Source organism: Portunus trituberculatus, chromosome 43 (genome assembly GCF_017591435.1).
Source record: "Portunus trituberculatus isolate SZX2019 chromosome 43, ASM1759143v1, whole genome shotgun sequence".
Taxonomy (NCBI): domain Eukaryota; kingdom Metazoa; phylum Arthropoda; class Malacostraca; order Decapoda; family Portunidae; genus Portunus; species Portunus trituberculatus.
This window is the reverse complement of record NC_059297.1, coordinates 26,586,188-26,603,639: the sequence shown is the minus strand read 5'-3', so window position 1 is coordinate 26,603,639 and position 17,452 is coordinate 26,586,188. Positions and strand designations below refer to the sequence as shown.

General features: G+C 43.1%; 1 protein-coding gene and 1 long non-coding RNA gene across 12 annotated transcripts in view; one reads left to right on the top strand and one right to left on the bottom strand.

Moving 5' to 3' along the window:
• The window catches only part of LOC123518206, a 16,581-nt gene extending 1,925 nt beyond the window's left edge, over positions 1–14,656 (top strand). For both annotated transcript variants that reach the window (XR_006678709.1, XR_006678710.1), the window contains 5 exons: positions 1,807–2,046; positions 3,776–3,901; positions 7,110–7,271; positions 8,877–9,153; positions 10,816–14,656. This is a non-coding gene — a long non-coding RNA (uncharacterized LOC123518206). The remainder of the gene's footprint in view (positions 1–1,806; positions 2,047–3,775; positions 3,902–7,109; positions 7,272–8,876; positions 9,154–10,815) is intronic.
• Positions 14,657–14,747: 91 nt separating this feature from the next.
• The window catches only part of LOC123518200 (mitogen-activated protein kinase-binding protein 1-like), a 184,419-nt gene continuing 181,714 nt past the window's right edge, over positions 14,748–17,452 (bottom strand). For all 10 annotated transcript variants that reach the window (XM_045278907.1, XM_045278901.1, XM_045278903.1 and 7 more), the window contains one exon: positions 14,748–17,382. In XM_045278907.1, coding sequence (XP_045134842.1) covers positions 17,015–17,382 — 368 coding nt within the window. In that variant the 3' untranslated portion in view covers positions 14,748–17,014. The remainder of the gene's footprint in view (positions 17,383–17,452) is intronic.

Genomic DNA, 17,452 nt, shown 5'->3' with positions numbered 1-17,452 from the left:
TTATCATTATTATCATTACCATTATTATCGTCATCATTGTTATTACTGTTATTATTGTTATTATTATTATTATTATTATTATTATTATTATTATTATTATTATTATTATCATTACTATTATTGTTATTATTATTGATATAATTATCAGTACTAGTCGTAAAGTAGTGGCAGTGAGAGTAGAGTAATGGTAGTTGCACTGATAACAGTAGTAGTATTAATAGTAGTAGTGGTAGTAGTAGTAGTACTAATAGTAACAGTAGTAGTAGTAGTAGTAGTAGTAGTAGTAGTAGTAGTAGTAGTACTAGTAATAGTAGTAGTAGTAGTAGCAGCAGAAGCAATGGATACGATAACGAAAGTGGCACTACACTGCACCACCACCACGACTGATGCGTGTGTTACTATTGCAGCCTATAGTGCAGAAGTTGAAGGTGTTGTGTATTACTGTTACGAGTGTCCGGCAATTGGAGGTAGAATGCAAGCTACATTACCCCTGTACAAGGCCCCACAAGGCTGTATACACGCCATGAGGATTCCACGGCAGAGGCAGGCAGACTAAAAACTAATAGAAACACATCTGCATTAACTTATAAAGCGATTGGTATGAACTGAAGGGTTTTTAGACGGTTCCGGTAATAGATTTGCAAGATTTTTTTTTTTTTTTTTTTTTTTTTTTTTACATTACAAGGGCACTGGCCAAGGGCAAACAAAGTGTTGGAAAAAAAAAATCCCGCTGGTTGCCAGGCCCTGTTAAGAGGAAAGTAGAAAGAGAAAAAACAAAAAAATCTAAAAGGAGGGTCCAGTTAACGTAAGAGGTGTCTTGACACTCCTCTTTTGAAAGAGTTTAAGTCATAGGCAGGTGGAAATACAGACACAGGTAGAGAGTTCCAGAGTTTACCAGTGTAGGGAATGAAGGAGTGAAGATACTGGATAACATTTATACGTCATTAACTGGAGAATACTCTTGAGAATCCGGCTAATCATCTCTGTGGCCTTGTCATGAGAGAGCAAAGCGTTTCTGAATACACTGACCTAGGACTGCGAAATAAGACTTAAAGAAAATGAGAAAACGGCATCATAAACTCCCACCGTTGCTTCTAAGTTTTAATAACAATAATAGATAAGTTAATTACACTGAGAATTTATACAATACTCAGTCAGTCCGCATTCAAGGCCTATGACAAAAGCAAAAAGAAAAGAAAAATAATCCTTATTGCATCAAACAAACCCAGGAAGATGCTGTATGTTATAGAAAACCATGTCACATGAAATACTCATTTGTAATCTGGTGAATCTTCGCCGTCATCAGATATCCCGGGGAGACTGTCAACAGACCAGGCTTACGGTTCAGGTTAACACTAAACAGTAGATATGAGGTCGGCAAGCTAATTGACTCCTGAGTGACAATGCACGAGCACGGTCAGCGGCGCCTAACTCTTGTTGTGGCTCATTACCAGATCGTCCAAGCAATTGTTAGTGTGTGGAATCAGCGAAAAGTGTTGATATTTCCCTCCTGATTGATTGTAAACCTACTGTCCACTCTCATGTAACAGGATTAAGTAAGTAACATCCTCTTCTCAGATGTGACTAGACGCTTTTGATGTAAGCTTTACAGCAAAATCAGGTAAATTTGTGAATGAGAATGATCAACAGGTGAAAGTAGATAAGTATGTTTCATGTGTAGGCGTGATGGCTTCTTGTAGCTTTTCTTATTTTCTTATGGCATTTTGTGTCTCCTTTGTCTCTTCTTCCTCCTCCGCTGCTGGTCAGTATTCACACTTTTTTGCTTACATTCCCCTCACTCCCCAGCCGCGGGAAGTGTGGGACGCTTGGTGACGACGGCGCGGTCCTACAGTGTGCCACACACCCCCCGGACAAGTGTGCTTGTTTAGAGTGCCGGTTAGAACCAGTGCAGGCCGACCAGCGGCACTGTGGGTGAGGGCGCCGCCCACTGAGGATGCCTGCTCCACCACCAATGCCACTACCACCACCACCATCACTGCCATCACCACTTCAACCACCACCACTTCCAACGCCATCAACGCCAAAGTAGTTAATTAAAACCTCAACCGTTCGTATCTTCTGTTATATACATATATACTACCATTTATGATGTTGGCAGTGGTAGTTGCGACATGTATAATGATAATCCAGTATTATTTTCAACTATTATTATTGTTATTTTTGTTGTTGCTATCATTGGTGAATACTATCGTTATTTATTCATTCATTTTTTGTTCGTTTACTTATAAACTGTGTGTGTGTGTGTGTGTGTGTGTGTGTGTGTGTGTGTGTGTGTGTGTATGTGTAATTCACCTCGGTCGTCTGCTGGTCACCAAGCCAATCTTCCCCATTACGGAGCGAGCTCAGACCTCATAGACCGATCTTCGGGTAGGACTGAGACCACATCAACACACAACACACACCGGGAAAGCGAGGCCACAATCCCTCGAGTTACATCCCGTACCTATTTACTGCTAGGTGAACAGGGGCTACATATTAAGAGGCTTGCCCATTTGCCTCGCCGCTTACCGGGACTCGAACCCGGCCCTCTCGATTGTGAGTCGAGCGTGCTAACCATTACACTACGCGGTGTGTGTGTGTGTGTGTGTGTGTGTGTGTGTGTGTGTGTGTGTGTGTGTGTGTGTGTGTCTTTACCTAGTTGTATTTGCCTAATTGTAGTTTTACAGGGTCTGGGCTTTATGCTCGTGTGGCCCCGTCTCCATATCTACACTTATCCAATTTTTCTTTAAAACTATGCACACTCGTTGCTGACACCACTTCCTCACTCAAACTGTTCCAAGTCTCAACACATCTTTGCGGGAAACTATAGTGTGTGTGTGTGTGTGTGTGTGTGTGTGTGTGTGTGTGTGTGTGTCCCTTTGCCTACTTGAGTGTGTGAGCGCAGGCAGTTTTCCTGTATTCCTAAACATGCTAGGCATTGCGCGTTACAACTCCCTGTGGCTGGAGTCATCGCCCCTCGCCACCCATCCTCTCCACATTATAGGTAGTGTTCTGAAGCACTTCTGTCCCGCACCTTCACTACATTTAAAGGAGTCTTGTTGAAGTACCATTGGTGTTTAGGAATATTTTCACGATTCTAGGGAGAGATTAACAAAATATTTGAGTTATCAGCAAGACAAACACTCTCTAGAAATTGGTTAATCGTTTCTGTGGCTACAACACATTCCGCTCAACCTCCTTTACGGCTCTGCTGAACCGTCTCTACATCCTATCCCCTCTTATTTTAACGTTCACTAGCCAGGCTGAACACGCCACGCACAGACGCCCTCACACGCGCTTTTCACTCCCCCTTCACACAAGATTACATAACACCATCCCGCTGCCCACTATCGTGTATATTCTCCTCATCCTGTCGCAGTTCCCCTCTGCGTGAATCTCTCCATGACATTCTGGTACGAGTCCGTAGATGAAGTGCGATTTTTCTTCATCACTTCACACTTTTTTTCACGGTATATGTAACGTAGCAACCTCACCTTGTTTTGTTTTGTTGTTTTTCCTTTCTCTGGCCGAGTGTTCTCTTGATTGTCAATGTTCATTCCATTACAGATGTTTGTACTTGAAATTTAATTTTAGAAAAAAATACTATATTTCTATAGAATATTTCTTTCCTTTTTTTCAGAGTAGATAAGGAGGCACTTATAAGTAATGGTGTGTGTGTGTGTGTGTGTGTGTGTGTGTGTGTGTGTGTGTGTGTGTGTGTGTGTGTGTTCCCTGCTGCAACGCAACCAACCACTGACACTCCCCCCCTTCGCAGAAAGGCTTACGTAACTGTCCTTCCTGTGGTGGGGAGTAACTCGCCTCGAGGCTAACGGTGATGGAGCACATGAACAGCGCCTGACGTCTCTCCTTGTGTGCAGTAGTGGAAGCAGGAACAGTGACAGTGAGTGGCAGTAACCGTAACAGTAATAGTACCAGCATCATAAAAGTAACAATGAAGTGGCATCACCAGTAATAAAAAAAAAAAAAGGCAAAGAAGATTAATCAGTTCGTCAGCTGGTCAGTCATTTATTGATAATGAGGATGTGGGCTGGATTTCGCCTTCTCTCTTCCTCTCATTCCTCCTACTCTCCTCTCCACCCCACTCACTCACTCTCTCTCTCTCTCTCTCTCTCTCTGTAGCTTACAATGTCACCACAGTTAACGATACCATTGTGTTATCAATCGCTTTTTTGCACCTTGTATTTTATTTTCAGCGATTTTAAATGTCACAAATGGAACCTATTATCATGTACGGAAGCTGTCATTCCTGGCCGTGAACATGATACATCCTCCTCAATGGTCAATTCCTGCGCATCACTTCATTGTCACGCCTTACACAAAGACCGGGTTTAGAATGATCCAGTAGGGAGCCACAAGGTCCATGCAGGATGTCCTTGTAATTAGGTTACCGCGTTGCCACAGCACCCTTTCACGCGTCCTGAGAGTTGCCATTATACCAAAGACACTGTGATCCGTTTAGTGCAAGCGTCACAGCGGACTTCCGGCTTATAAGTAATCGTCTGTCTAACATTATGAGTCTACTTTGTCGCTTCTGATCTTTAAAATTTAATACCCTTCTGATGTCACACAGTTACTTCCGGCCTTTCATTTTAAATCCTGAGGCCACTCTGAATCACGGTCGCTTTAATCACTCCCCAGTCTTACGTTTAACATTATGAGAGCGCTACTTTCCAAGACTTTTGGCTCAGAAGAAAAAGACATCGAGGATAAGGACACCATCATGTACTATCACTTTATAAACAACACCAATCACAGCGCTTCATTAATCACCAATATTTGCGGTGGTTCAGGCGGCAGTGCGTCTGGCCACAATACAAGAAGTTTTGGGTCAGACTCCTCGTCACAAAAAAGTATTTTTCTGAGACGATCGGCCTCTTCCCTGCATCACCCGGCCTTTAATGCATCTTCTATATGACTGTGGCGGAGATATTCTACTCCATAACCCAAGGTCCTGTATTGCGTGAATATGGAACCCTTCAGAACCCAGTACACAACCTCACACCTCATCAGTTCAGCTAGTCCACCGACAAGCCACCCAGACCAGCACGTGCCTCTTTGATGGAATGAGTCTCGTCATCCTTCCTCTCTCTATTCTCCATGTAAGGACGTCCTCTAAACACACAGTCCTGCATGAACTACAGGAAACCGGAAGACAAGACAATAACATGGAGGGAAGCAGCGCAACATGAAATAGCGCATACTGGCGTGACGAGACGGAAACTGTGATGAATAAAAGGGAAGGGACAAGGCAACACAGCTACACAAATTATGTATTCATCTCTGCGTGTAACCTTACGACTCGCTGCTTCTATCCTTTCATCGTATGACCTTGTCTAGGATGCCACACTATCAACCAATCAATTGCAATTTGTTCAGACATCCGTTGACAATATGAAGCTTTAATGTAGCACTGTTATTGCTCTTATGGTGATTTTGTGATGCATTTAACATCTTGACCCTCTCATTGATCGTGCTTTGAATAGTTTACCAAAACAAATAATCATAATTTACCCTGCTGGCGGGCGCACCGTTCTCGCACATGACAAAGTGTCTCTAAACTCCTGAACCTGGTGCTTAGAACCTTCTTTATGATTGCAAACCATGCAACTCTCACCGCTGGGCTTGATTTACTTCAAGTTCTCTTCTCTTCTCATTACTTATCGTTATTTCTCTATGTTTTACTTTCCTGTTAGAAACATATCACAGCCAGTTTTATACAACATACTAACACCATTTCCTTGTTTTTCTTGGTCGTAGATAATTCGGAAATTTTTTATTAGTTAAACAAAAATTACCTTTTCAAGAAATCCTTCAGAACGCTTTGCACTCATTTTGAAGCAATGAAAGGGAATTTTTCGGCTTTAAGGAGGAAAGAACTAGTATGCGAAGGAGGATAGAGATAGAAAAAGAAATTAAGTGTCTGAGGGAGATGATCGCCGGAATATTTGAGAAGCAGGATCAGCTGATAGCGGAAAACCAAGAACTGAGAGAGAAACAGGGAAAACAGCGCACACACACACACACACACACACACACACACACACACACACACACACACACACACACACACACACACACACACACACACACTGGTAGCTCAATGGTTAGAGCGCTGGCTTCACAAACCAGAGAAGACCGGGATTCGATTCCCCGGCCGCGTGGAGATATTTGGGTGTGTCTCCTTTCACGTGTAGCCCCTGTTCACCTAGCAGTGAGTAGGTACGGGATGTAAATCGAGGAGTTGTGACCTTGTTGTCCCGGTGTGTGGTGTGTGCCTGGTCTCAGGCCTATCCCAAGATCGGAAATAATGAGCTCTGAGCTCGTTCCGTAGGGTAACGTCTGGCTGTCTCGTCAGAGACTGCAGCAGATCAAACAGTGAAACACACACACACACACACACACACACACACACACACACACACACACTAAAAGACTACCGAATGCATTCACTGATGAAGTTGTGTGTGTGCAAGAAACATTCACAATCTTAAATACAAAAAGGTCAAGTTAATCTTAAGAGGGTTTTGGGTTTATTTTTAGAACATTAAGTTTTTTGGGTAAGTTTGGATTTGGTTTAGGTTCTAGGCGTGTTTGTTTTGAGTTTATTAGTGAGTTTTTGGGTGAGGATGAGTATCTTTTGGATGAGTTTGGATGTGTTTTCAGTGTAGTACACGTGTTTTTCGGTGTGTTTTGATTGTCTTACGCTTATTTTTGGTGTTTGGATGTGTGTGTGTGTGTGTGTGTGTGTGTGTGTGTGTGTGTGTGTGTGTGTGTGTGTGTGTGTGTGTGTGTGTCTTGATGTGTTAATGTGTATTCTATTGGTATTTTGGGGTTTTGAGTGTCTTTTAATTAAAGATGTTTTGGCCACACACACCTAGTAAATAACCTAACTAAAAGTACCTTTATCTCACCTGACCTTGCTGTAACAAACATACAGTTTTATTACACCAGCGAGGGCCTGCCAAACCGCACACACTGTTCAGATATCGGTGAAAAAGCATTATGAACGCAAACTTCACTGTTTAGTGTTATCTGTTTGGGATCCAAGTTTTTGTGGTATGGAAACTATTATTTGGTAATCTTCTCAGTCTTCTGGAGAAGAGGGTGCCGCCTGCAAGTTCACCGTGGACAAAATTAACGACGATGACACAACCCCAGCGAGGGCGGCTGTGATGTGTGTGCTGCAGGACAGCAAGACGTTTGAGAATGCATGGGTTAATACTACTGTGATGTCAGCGTCTCTCTCTAAGGTAGGTGTGAGTTGATATGTAATGAATAGATATACTTGTGTTCTTAAGTCTTTATTTGGCTGTACGAGTTTTGAATGGCCTTTTTTTTATGTTACTGGGAGTTTAGAGGTTTTTAATAAGTGCTTGTGTATGTTATAGGTGTCTTGAATTTAGCTTATAATGCTTACAGTTATAATGCACAAAACATATTACATGCTGTAAAAAGAGAACAATAACAAAAAAATACAACAGACCAGTGAGATTACCAAAACGTGAAATAAAACAGCAGAATTTGATAACAGATCAAGTAAAACATCACAAAAAAATCAACTAGATTAATAAAACTTAGAGATGACATGGATGTTTGTTGATAAGCGCCATCAGAGTGTGTGGTGCTGTTCAGTACTCTACGTAGCGGTGAGGAGCGAGGTGGAGCGTAGGTGAGCTGTGATAGGGACCAGCAGGGGGACCAGCTTGTTACAGGCGGCTTAGTGGTTATGGAGGGTGGGTGTTGAGAGATATGGAGCAGGATTGTGGCAGGGGTGTGTAAGGGCTGAGAACAGGACAATAGTGCTGGGCGGCGGGGAATGTCTGCCTCCATGGCTTGGAGATGGCGGTGGGTGAGTCTAGCTAGCTCTAAACAAGGCACTCATACGTAGCCATGTTCTCAAGTGTTTTCTTGTTAATGATGTAGAAATGTAATTAATCTGTCACTGAAACCGCAAAAAATAGTTTTATTCCCTCACAACGACTATTTACCAAGATTGCAGATGACTAACCAGATTCTCAAGAGAGTTTTTATCCTTTAACAAATAATAAGTAGAGAAATCCCACTAGACTAATCTGTCACTAGAACTATTAAAACAAACTTAAAAATCTAAATCACTTTAACTGTAGAGTATTTTCCAGAAGTGTAGATGCGGCGCGGCGTCAAAGTGTTTCATATGATTCATTATATCGAGTCTTCTCCCAGTCCAACCCATGGCTCGTTTTATGAGGCCTTGCAATATTGTTATACCTTGTTACACCTACTTGTACTTACATACAGTATATATACTACGAGATAATTTGCTGTACCTATGCATGCAGTAGTATCAATATTAATCTATAGTAGCAAACTTTCTTTTCAAATAATAAGCTCCTTCAAACAAGCATTCAGCTTTCACCTTCCATCGCCAGTGTTTCATTGAGGGTAGAGGAGGCAGGAGATGGCACGGTCAGCACAGTACTACTAGTTAAAGTGAATCTACCTAAAGTGATGGGGGATATTAAGAGTGTTTTTGCTGTTCTGGTGACATATTACCAAGATTTCCACTCTCAAAAGGCTTTAGTTAAAGTAACACGGGATATTTAAGATTCTTCTTGTGGTTCCAATTAGAGATTAACAACATCGCTTTGGTCTCCAGTGTGGTGGAGGTGTGCGGTTAGCATGAAACTAGCTCCACATAGCCTCTAGTGGAATTATAGTGTTTTAACAGTTCTAGTGACAGATTGACAAAATTTCTACACTGTAAAGAGAATAAATGGCCTAGAATCGTGTCTGCTGTCTCGGGAAACATTTCATGCACTCCCCAGATTTCTCAGTGCCCCGTAACGCTCACACACAGCTACCACACCCTCCCACAGTCTGCTGCTGTATAACAAGGGCTCGGGACGGCACAGTGTCACTCCCTGAGGTTTCCCTGTCTGCACCCTCTCGTCTCCTGTTTTCTCTCCGTGTCGCCGGCGCCGCCGTCGCCGCTATGAACAAGTACTTACACGGGCTGATCCTCGTTGAGTACCGCCCCAACACTGGTCCCGAACAGACACTATGTAGTGTTCCTCCATCACCAGCGAGACGGAGTGTAAAAGATAATGGCCGCCTCCTGGAGGAGTGGCTGCGCTTCTCCTTCAACAATTTCAGGTGTGTGGGTGTGGGTGTAGATGTATGTGAGTGAGGGGGATCGTATAGGCTGTCCTCATATGTTAGTTGACACTGCATGTAATAATGAAGGTCAAAGAAGCTAAAGCCTATTGTTCCTCTCGGCAATCGGGGTGTATTTTTCCGTTTTATTTCTTGCCGGGTGACGGCGGAGGGAGTGGTGGGTGGGGAGGAGTTTCATCTGTTCTATTCGTGCCTCCTGCTAAGTATATAGCTTATCATAAATGTTGTATAATGAAAGTGACCTTGTCATAGGTCGCAAGGTCTCCTGTCACTTTTTTCCTCCTCCTCCTCCTCCTCTTCCTCTTTCTTTTTCCTTTCCTCTTTCTCTTTCTATTCCTCCCCCTCTTCCTCCTCCTCTTCGTCCTCCTCCTCCTCCTCCTCCTCCTCCTCCTCCCTCAGAGACACACCAAGGTAAATATTAATCTTAATCACTTGTTACACCTACTTATATTGTTATTATTACTACGAATATAAGTACAAGATCATTTGGTGTACCTCTGCATGCAGTAGTATCAATATTACTCTAATAGCAAACTTTCTTTTCAAATATAGCTAAGCTTGTTAACATGTTCACAATTCCTCCAATGCTGGCCGCCCCACCGCCAGTGTTTTGAGGATGGGGAGGCGGGAGGTTAGTCAGTCGGTAGGTCACCCTCGCTGTGGTGGTGGTGTTGGTGGATGCGGGGTGCAGTTGAGTCCTGGAAAGGGGTGAGCGTGTGATTTGAGATGTTAAGATGCTGGGGAGGACATGAGGTGAGTTTGGAGGCACGACGGGACCAGGAGGAGGGAGAGGAGATGTTAGGTGGTGTGCATGCACGTGTGTGGGAATTACCTCATAATGGGTCACCAACCCCCACAGTGGTGATGCATGTGATATATATCTTTGCTCAAGCTAGTGTATGAATGTGCATTGGGCTGATATCCGCGCCAGGGCAAGCACGATCATCAGTTGTTATTCTGATTGTGTATAGCGCATCCTTAGTATAAGTTTAATATATTACTTAGCGACTTCTCTTTTATGCCATTCCGTCTTGTAAGTGCTTAAGATGTTCTAAATATTGTTCAAATTACACTGTTTTGTTGCATATCATTTTTAAAGGGTAACTAAACTAAATATTGTCCTGTTATGCTGCCTCGTATATATTACGTAGAAAACAAGTATTTTCAGATCACCATCTGGGGAATCTGTGGTACGAGTTTTGTAATTAACGAACTAATAGATACTACGCAATTGCTGCATAAGGCACATTATCCAGTTCTTTACACTGATTAATCATTATAACCTACAACATGAAGTGGAATGCATGCAGACCTGGCCCCTTTTCCTGTTAACCCTTCTTTTGCCAATGTCATATCTCACTGTTGGGGCCAACCTGGTGAGTGACCCGCGGCTACGTGGCCAGTCGAAGTGGAGGAGACTTAAACCCATATCGCCATTTAAACCGAGACAGCCAGTCAAAGCTTCATTCACGTTTTCCAGTCCTACCCAGGCCAGACCTGGAAGGATGATTGAGGCTGTAAAAGAGTTCCTGGAGATAATGTGGCGTGCTAGATGCAGGAACTAGTGGTGTGAAAGATGGTGATTGTCCTCTTTGCTGTTTGTGTATTTTATTTATTTTTTTTTTCTTATTTTCTCTGCAGGCGCTGCCGATACAAAGGTCTGACTCAGAAGAAATTCTGCTTCACCTGTAGCATCAAGATCAAGATCAAGCCCTCTCACCAGGTAGTGTTTAAACCCATCTGTGCTTTTTGGAGAAGTGGTAATGTAGATATGTGACATTAAAATTCCGGTAAAACGGCAAAATTAAACTAATAAAGGCGGGTTCACACGTGTCAATATGCAACTGAAATTGCAAGTCGCTAGAAGAATTGACAGAGCCTTTCTAGTCGGAATACGTTTACACAGCGACTGGAAAGTATCGGCTAGTTGGTGAGAAGTGAATGTAAACAAACAGCTACCCAAGAAGATGTCTTTCTTCGGTGACGATCAAATTAAATCACCACAAGTATTCACCTCCAACAACACCTTACATAGAGGGAAACAGTTCTTGGAGAGTGGCAGCGATCTCATCGAACGTCGATTTGCTGTATAATCTATTGTTAGGGTCGGAAGGGTCCTAGATGTGCTCTTTTTTCCCTCAACCACTCCAAAATCTTCCCTACATTTGGATACCACATTTTCAAACCTTTCTCCGTGACGTCACAACGTAAACAAAGTCGCAAATCGACTGAATAAAGGCAGGTTCAAACGTGTCATATTGGGACTGAAATTGCTGATCGGTAGTTCCCGACTGAATATCGCAAAAAATACCAAACGTTGGTTTTGTTCAGTCGATTTGCGACTTTGTTACGTTGTGACGTCACGGAGAAAGGTTTTAAAGTGTAGTGTCGGTGTAAAGATGATGATTTTGGAGTTAGTGAAGGAAAAAGAGCACATCTGAGACCCTAAAAGTGAATTAATTCTACAACAGAAAAAGCTTACCCAAATCGGCGTTGGTTGAGATAGCTGCCACTCTCCGATGACTGTTTCCTTCTATGCAGGGTGGTGTTGGTGAGGATTGAGTACTTGTGATGATTTAATCTGATCGCAATTATGTAGTCTTCATAAGATAAAACCACTGCTTCAGCATCGTCACCAGAGAAGACATTTGGGTAGCTGTTAATTACGTTCCTTTCCTGCCAACCAGCCGATACTTTCCAGTCGTTATGTGTATTGTGTGAACATGTGCCGACTAGAAGGGCTCTCTCTCCATGTCTATAGCACCTTACAATTTCAGTCACATATTCACATGTGTGAACCCGCCTTTAACATAAGGTTTCTTCACCAGAGAGGATTGAAGAAGTGTGGGAAGGAATTTATTATGTCAAACCAAGGGTCTAAGTTAGGTGATAGGTTACGGGATTTACTCACTGTTGAGGTCAATTTGATCCTTATTAGGTAAACCCAGGTAGTGATTCGTAGGTGCACCAGGTTGGGTGTCACCCAGTACCAGCAGGCAGTTAGGTTAGTGGTATTGTGGTGTATGAATTGTGTGGTACTGCGGGGACATCGTGTATCAGCCCCAGTTATGAAGTGAATAAGGGATTAAGGTAATAAATATAAAACACCAACAAGTTTCGTGAGCTCTTCTGCTCCAACCGCCTCCTCGCGACCGCCCACGCTGTGCCGTGCAAGCTACCACCACCCTACATATTGGTTAGACCGCTAGGTCCGCTACAAATTGGTGGCTATAGCGGTGGGATAGTTCATTGACTAGTGTGTTTGCCACTGTGGTTAGTTAGGTCACTGCTCAATCCCGGTGTGTAAACAGATGCTGAAATTTTGAGTGGCGTTGGTTGGTCACAGCCAATAATCATGGCCAAACTCTGGAATAGAACTTAATGAACAGGGACCTCACTGTCACTGTGGAGCCAAGGAACCAGGACTTGGCTAGCCCACAACATATTGGATCTATCCTTCAGTCCACCAGCCCACATTCACTCATACCACTCTGGCTAAGCATCTCCCACATGATGTCTCTGGAGCCAAGGAACCAGGACTTGGCTAGCCCACATCTTGGGTCTATCCATACCTGTCCCTCACTCAACATTCACTTATACCACTCTGGCTAAGCATCTCCCACATGGTGTCTCTTAAAGTCTCTGGCCTTCCATGCAAGGTCACGTTTTTCTCATTGGCAGCATCCCTCTTCTGGCAAATGGACAGGACACTACCAGTAGTGTCAGTAATTATTAACTGATGGCTCCCACTCTCCATCTGCTGTACATCATACAGAACATGGGGGCTCCCACCAGAGACAGATGTGGTGATAATAGAGCTTTTTACATCATCCAACAGGCTCTGTCACACCTCCAAACCTTCCACCTGAGAGGCAAGGTAGTGATCTACACTGACTTCCTCTCATCCCTCTATCTTCTTTGCTGCTACCCAACCACATGAATGACTCTTGTCCACTGTGCACAGCAAGCCCTCCTCTACCTCAGCACCCTGGCTGGGAGATAATCCTTAAGTGGGTGCCCTCCTACTCAGGTATTCGAAGTAACTGTGTCTGATGCCACAGTTAGGAATGCCCTCTCTGCCTTAATTAAATACAACACCACTGCTTCTCTCCCTCTCCAACACCAAACTCCTCATCTCAAACACATACCGCTCAGTTTGGGACAACATGCTTAGTGCCCTGCATATCACCTACGTGGGCCAGTATCGGACTGACTCTTCCCCGTAACCTTGGATACTGTAATAGTCCCATGTCTTAGAGGTCACCATTGCCCACCTCTGCCTCTGATTGCATCTGTCCCATGGCCTGTTCTGCTTCTGGTGCAGGAATGTTCTTGAAACCATGGAACACTTCATGCTCCACTGCATTGCGTTCTCAACTCTCAGGTCTGATCGTCACAACAGTCAACTTACCCACATTTTTGGCGATCTCAGGCATCCACCCTTCATGGTAGACTGCTGCTCTCTGCCATCCTGAGGAAGACCAGACTGCTGCCACACTTATGATAGCATCACAAGACTATCCCAGGGCTCATAAGGATCACTAGATCTTCACTACCCTAACAACACCTACAACAAGGATTCTATTTGCAGAAGCCGGCAAAACACATCAGCGAATATGTTTGATGTGGCAGGGGATCCCATTGATTTTGACTGCCTGATCTAACGGTACTCTCATAACCAGGCCTCTACTGTGCTATCACATTGAGCATTAAATGGTCTTGCCCACATTTTGTATCCTTGTTATGGGATTTCCACCTCTGCCTCATCCTTTGTGATCTATGCAGCATATTGTCATGGGCTACGGGTAGATCATGTTTGTAGGGTAGTAGCCTGCATACTGTTGTATTGGGGTGTAAGATTGTACAGATACATTGCTTCTGCTATAGCACAACCTTTTCCTCCTGTTGTTACTGTACTATGACATCTTTCAGTGATACTATTCCTGGAAAGAACTTGTGCACACTGAAAGTGTTGACGCATTACATACCATCATACTGTAAAAATCACACCTGCAATGTCCTTGACACCTCTGAGTTTGCACACGAGTTCCTGTTTCTCAAGCCACTCCACAACAGATTGAGTACTAGTGACATTGTACTTCAGTATCAGCTTCAAGTCAGAGTAGTCTCCTGCATCTTGGTTCTCCATACTGCCTAGATAGCTTGAGGGAAGGAAAAGACTTGTAAAATCCTCTTTATTGCGAAAAGGTGCAGAAATAAGCACATGCCAACTGCAGGTGCAGGGTGCGGAATGGTACTGACCAAGGCAGTGTATTTCCAGTTTCACTGTTCATTCCATCCATTAGTACTAGTTTTGCCTCCACCGCATATTGCTGAAGTAGCAGCTCCACTCATTCCACTTGAAGCCTCATAAACATATAATCCAGCAACCTCAATCCTGAAGTTATTATAATATTTACATCCAATGCAGTCATTACACTGCAACTTATTACTGAAGTTGGAAACCACAGTTACTCTCACCATGATAATAAGGAACATATTGACCATAGCTTGCATAATGCACTAATGGAAAACTAACTAGTAGATCATTGATGTCAAATAAACAACTTTGATAGCTTTCATGTTATATTTATTATGTTTAAAAAAGAATTTTCATGAAACAGGAGTTTATCAAGGAATGAGATTTCATTTGGCAGATACTTACCCGGATATCCATGAGCACAGAGAAGACAATACTGTTCAACAGTAGTGTCTTGATACCCTAATGAAGAATGGAGGACAATTGCACTAGTGGAAGGCAATAATGCTAACAGCCATGGGGGAAGACAGCATCCTGCGGTGGTCAGGACCTGTGAAGTCCTGCACCGGCCTGCACTCTGAGGCCTTCCCCAAGCAAGGGAATGGTGTTTGAGATAATTATAATTTACACTATAATACAACTATACACTCCCTAGTAGGCATGGCTAGGGTTTGGCACACCTCTCATCTTGGCACCTCGTGGCACCGTTGTGGATAATGACTTGACTTAACCTAGCTCAGTACTACTCTTTCTGAGCATGTGCATGATGTGCAGGTTTGGAGCCAGTAAAGACAGGTCACTGCTCTCAGCCCACCCTTCACCAGGGATGAGGCTTAATGCTACATTTGAGACCAAACACACACAAGCCTCCACAAAACTACGTGATGCGTGATGTCTTAACGCTGTCATCAAACAAACACTTTCACTCTTCACGGAACAGCAATACAAACATTTTTGCCAACCTCATAATACAGAATATGATTGAATTAAAATACATTTTTAGCACTAATTATAGACACACTACCAAAAAGCTTCTATCAAAATCTCTATCCTCTCATTTGATAATGTTGAATCAAGGATGGGCACGGCACAGTCATCCCACCACAAGATGTTTTTTCAAAGAACAAACTAGTAATACTTTGTACAGTTACATACTGTTTACAAATCATTCTTCTGCTGATGACAATGTATTTACACATTATGCATCAAAATATCTTTCCTTTTTCAATGCTACCTTTTATTTGGGAGAGAAGATAAGAATGAAATCAAACTAATTTTTTCTATATTAAAATAACTGATAAATAAACACAATGACCTTTGCAAAAGAATGCACAGCTTCAGTGCAGATGACTGAGCAACACAATATTTTTTGGTATCAATGAATGGAAGTGAACACAGGCAAGCAGCTGCACCCTCCACTGGCAATACCTTGTCTGCCTACCTCTCTGGTCTTGAGGTTTATGCAATGACACTTCATTACGGCTTCTCACACCAACGACTTGATCAGAAAACTCTCCACGTGCACAATTTCAAAAGTTACCAACATTTAAAAATTTAAGGCAAGAGTAAATTAAATGGATTACTAACACTAAAACACATACAGGTTTAAATTACTATTGTTTGATATTAACTAGGGATATATATATGTATACTTTCAAAATGGCTGGAAACAAGATCAGCTTCCAAAGTGCCATGCACATTTAATGACTTGACCAGGGAGTGTCCATAGCAGTAAGAGTATATAAAACAGGAGTCTAAAATGTAGATAAATCAGCTAACCCAATCAGCAATAAGCCTTCACCATATCTGACAAGTTAGAAAAGTTAATAGCAAAATTATATTACTGTAAAAGTCATCATGCAGTTAAAATGAAAAACAATATTTTTGGCCAACCCAACAGTGAGTGTGGCACGGTGTTGCAGGCCTGCTTGCTGCATTGAGGCAGCCTGAGTGCCGTGGTGGGTGGGGTCTGCTTCCTGCGTCAACAAACCACTTGTACCTGACAACCACTTTGTACACATCACAATGCATTTGGTTAATCACTTCCAATATTACTGAACATTATATTAAAAAATCTTACACACCTAATACATTCAGCACTTATAAAACATCTTTATGCAAATTAAGACCAATGTATTTCATGGCAGGAGAATGTCACAGTTGACACAGCAGTCATGAGAGCTTTGGCAGCAAACTGGACAAAACTTCAGTTTTGACAAACTTTTGCCCTGCACAGAACCTGTCACATGGCTCGGGACATACAGCTCACAGATGAAGACACACAAAACTAAGATGGCATGAACTGTAATGGAAAGACTGTTCATCAGCAAAGCTGATTCCCAACATCACATGGAAAACTTCAATGACTGCAAGAATCTTGAATAAAATTACATAAAAGAAAAAATTAAATGAAAAAAATGCACAGCCTTGCAACTCAAAAAAAAAAAAAAGGGGGGGGTATAGATCATCATCTAACCCATAAGCTTTGTCATCATTTAAATAATATGTACACAATTCTGGCTAAACCATAAAATATGACTATCTGAGGTTTGGACTGTTTTGACTAATTGCAGGGACAGATCATGCAGGGCCCGGGGGTGGTGGTTGGTGGGACGCCATCTTCTGCTGCACCATGTTGACCAGAATGTCCGTGTACTGCTGCATCATGGCCACCATACGGGGGTCCTTGCTGTCTGCCCCAGACTGTGAGGGTTGGGGTGGGGCTGCTGCTGGAGGCATGAGTCCCTGTGCTGGGGTGGCATTGGGGGCAGTGAGGGGGGTGAGGGCATGAGTGGCTCTGGCAGCAGCACCCAACAGGAGGGAGCGCAGGGCTCGATGGTGGTCCTCCTCTCCGCCTCCTTCACTGCAAGCCCGCCACCATAGCTGACTCAGCTTCTCGCACCCCTCCACCACCCACTCACACACACTCTCCACCACTCCCACCGTTACTGCAGACACAGAAAACAAATTGCTTGAAATTATGTAATACACAGAGACATGAGACTGTGCTTTTCTGCT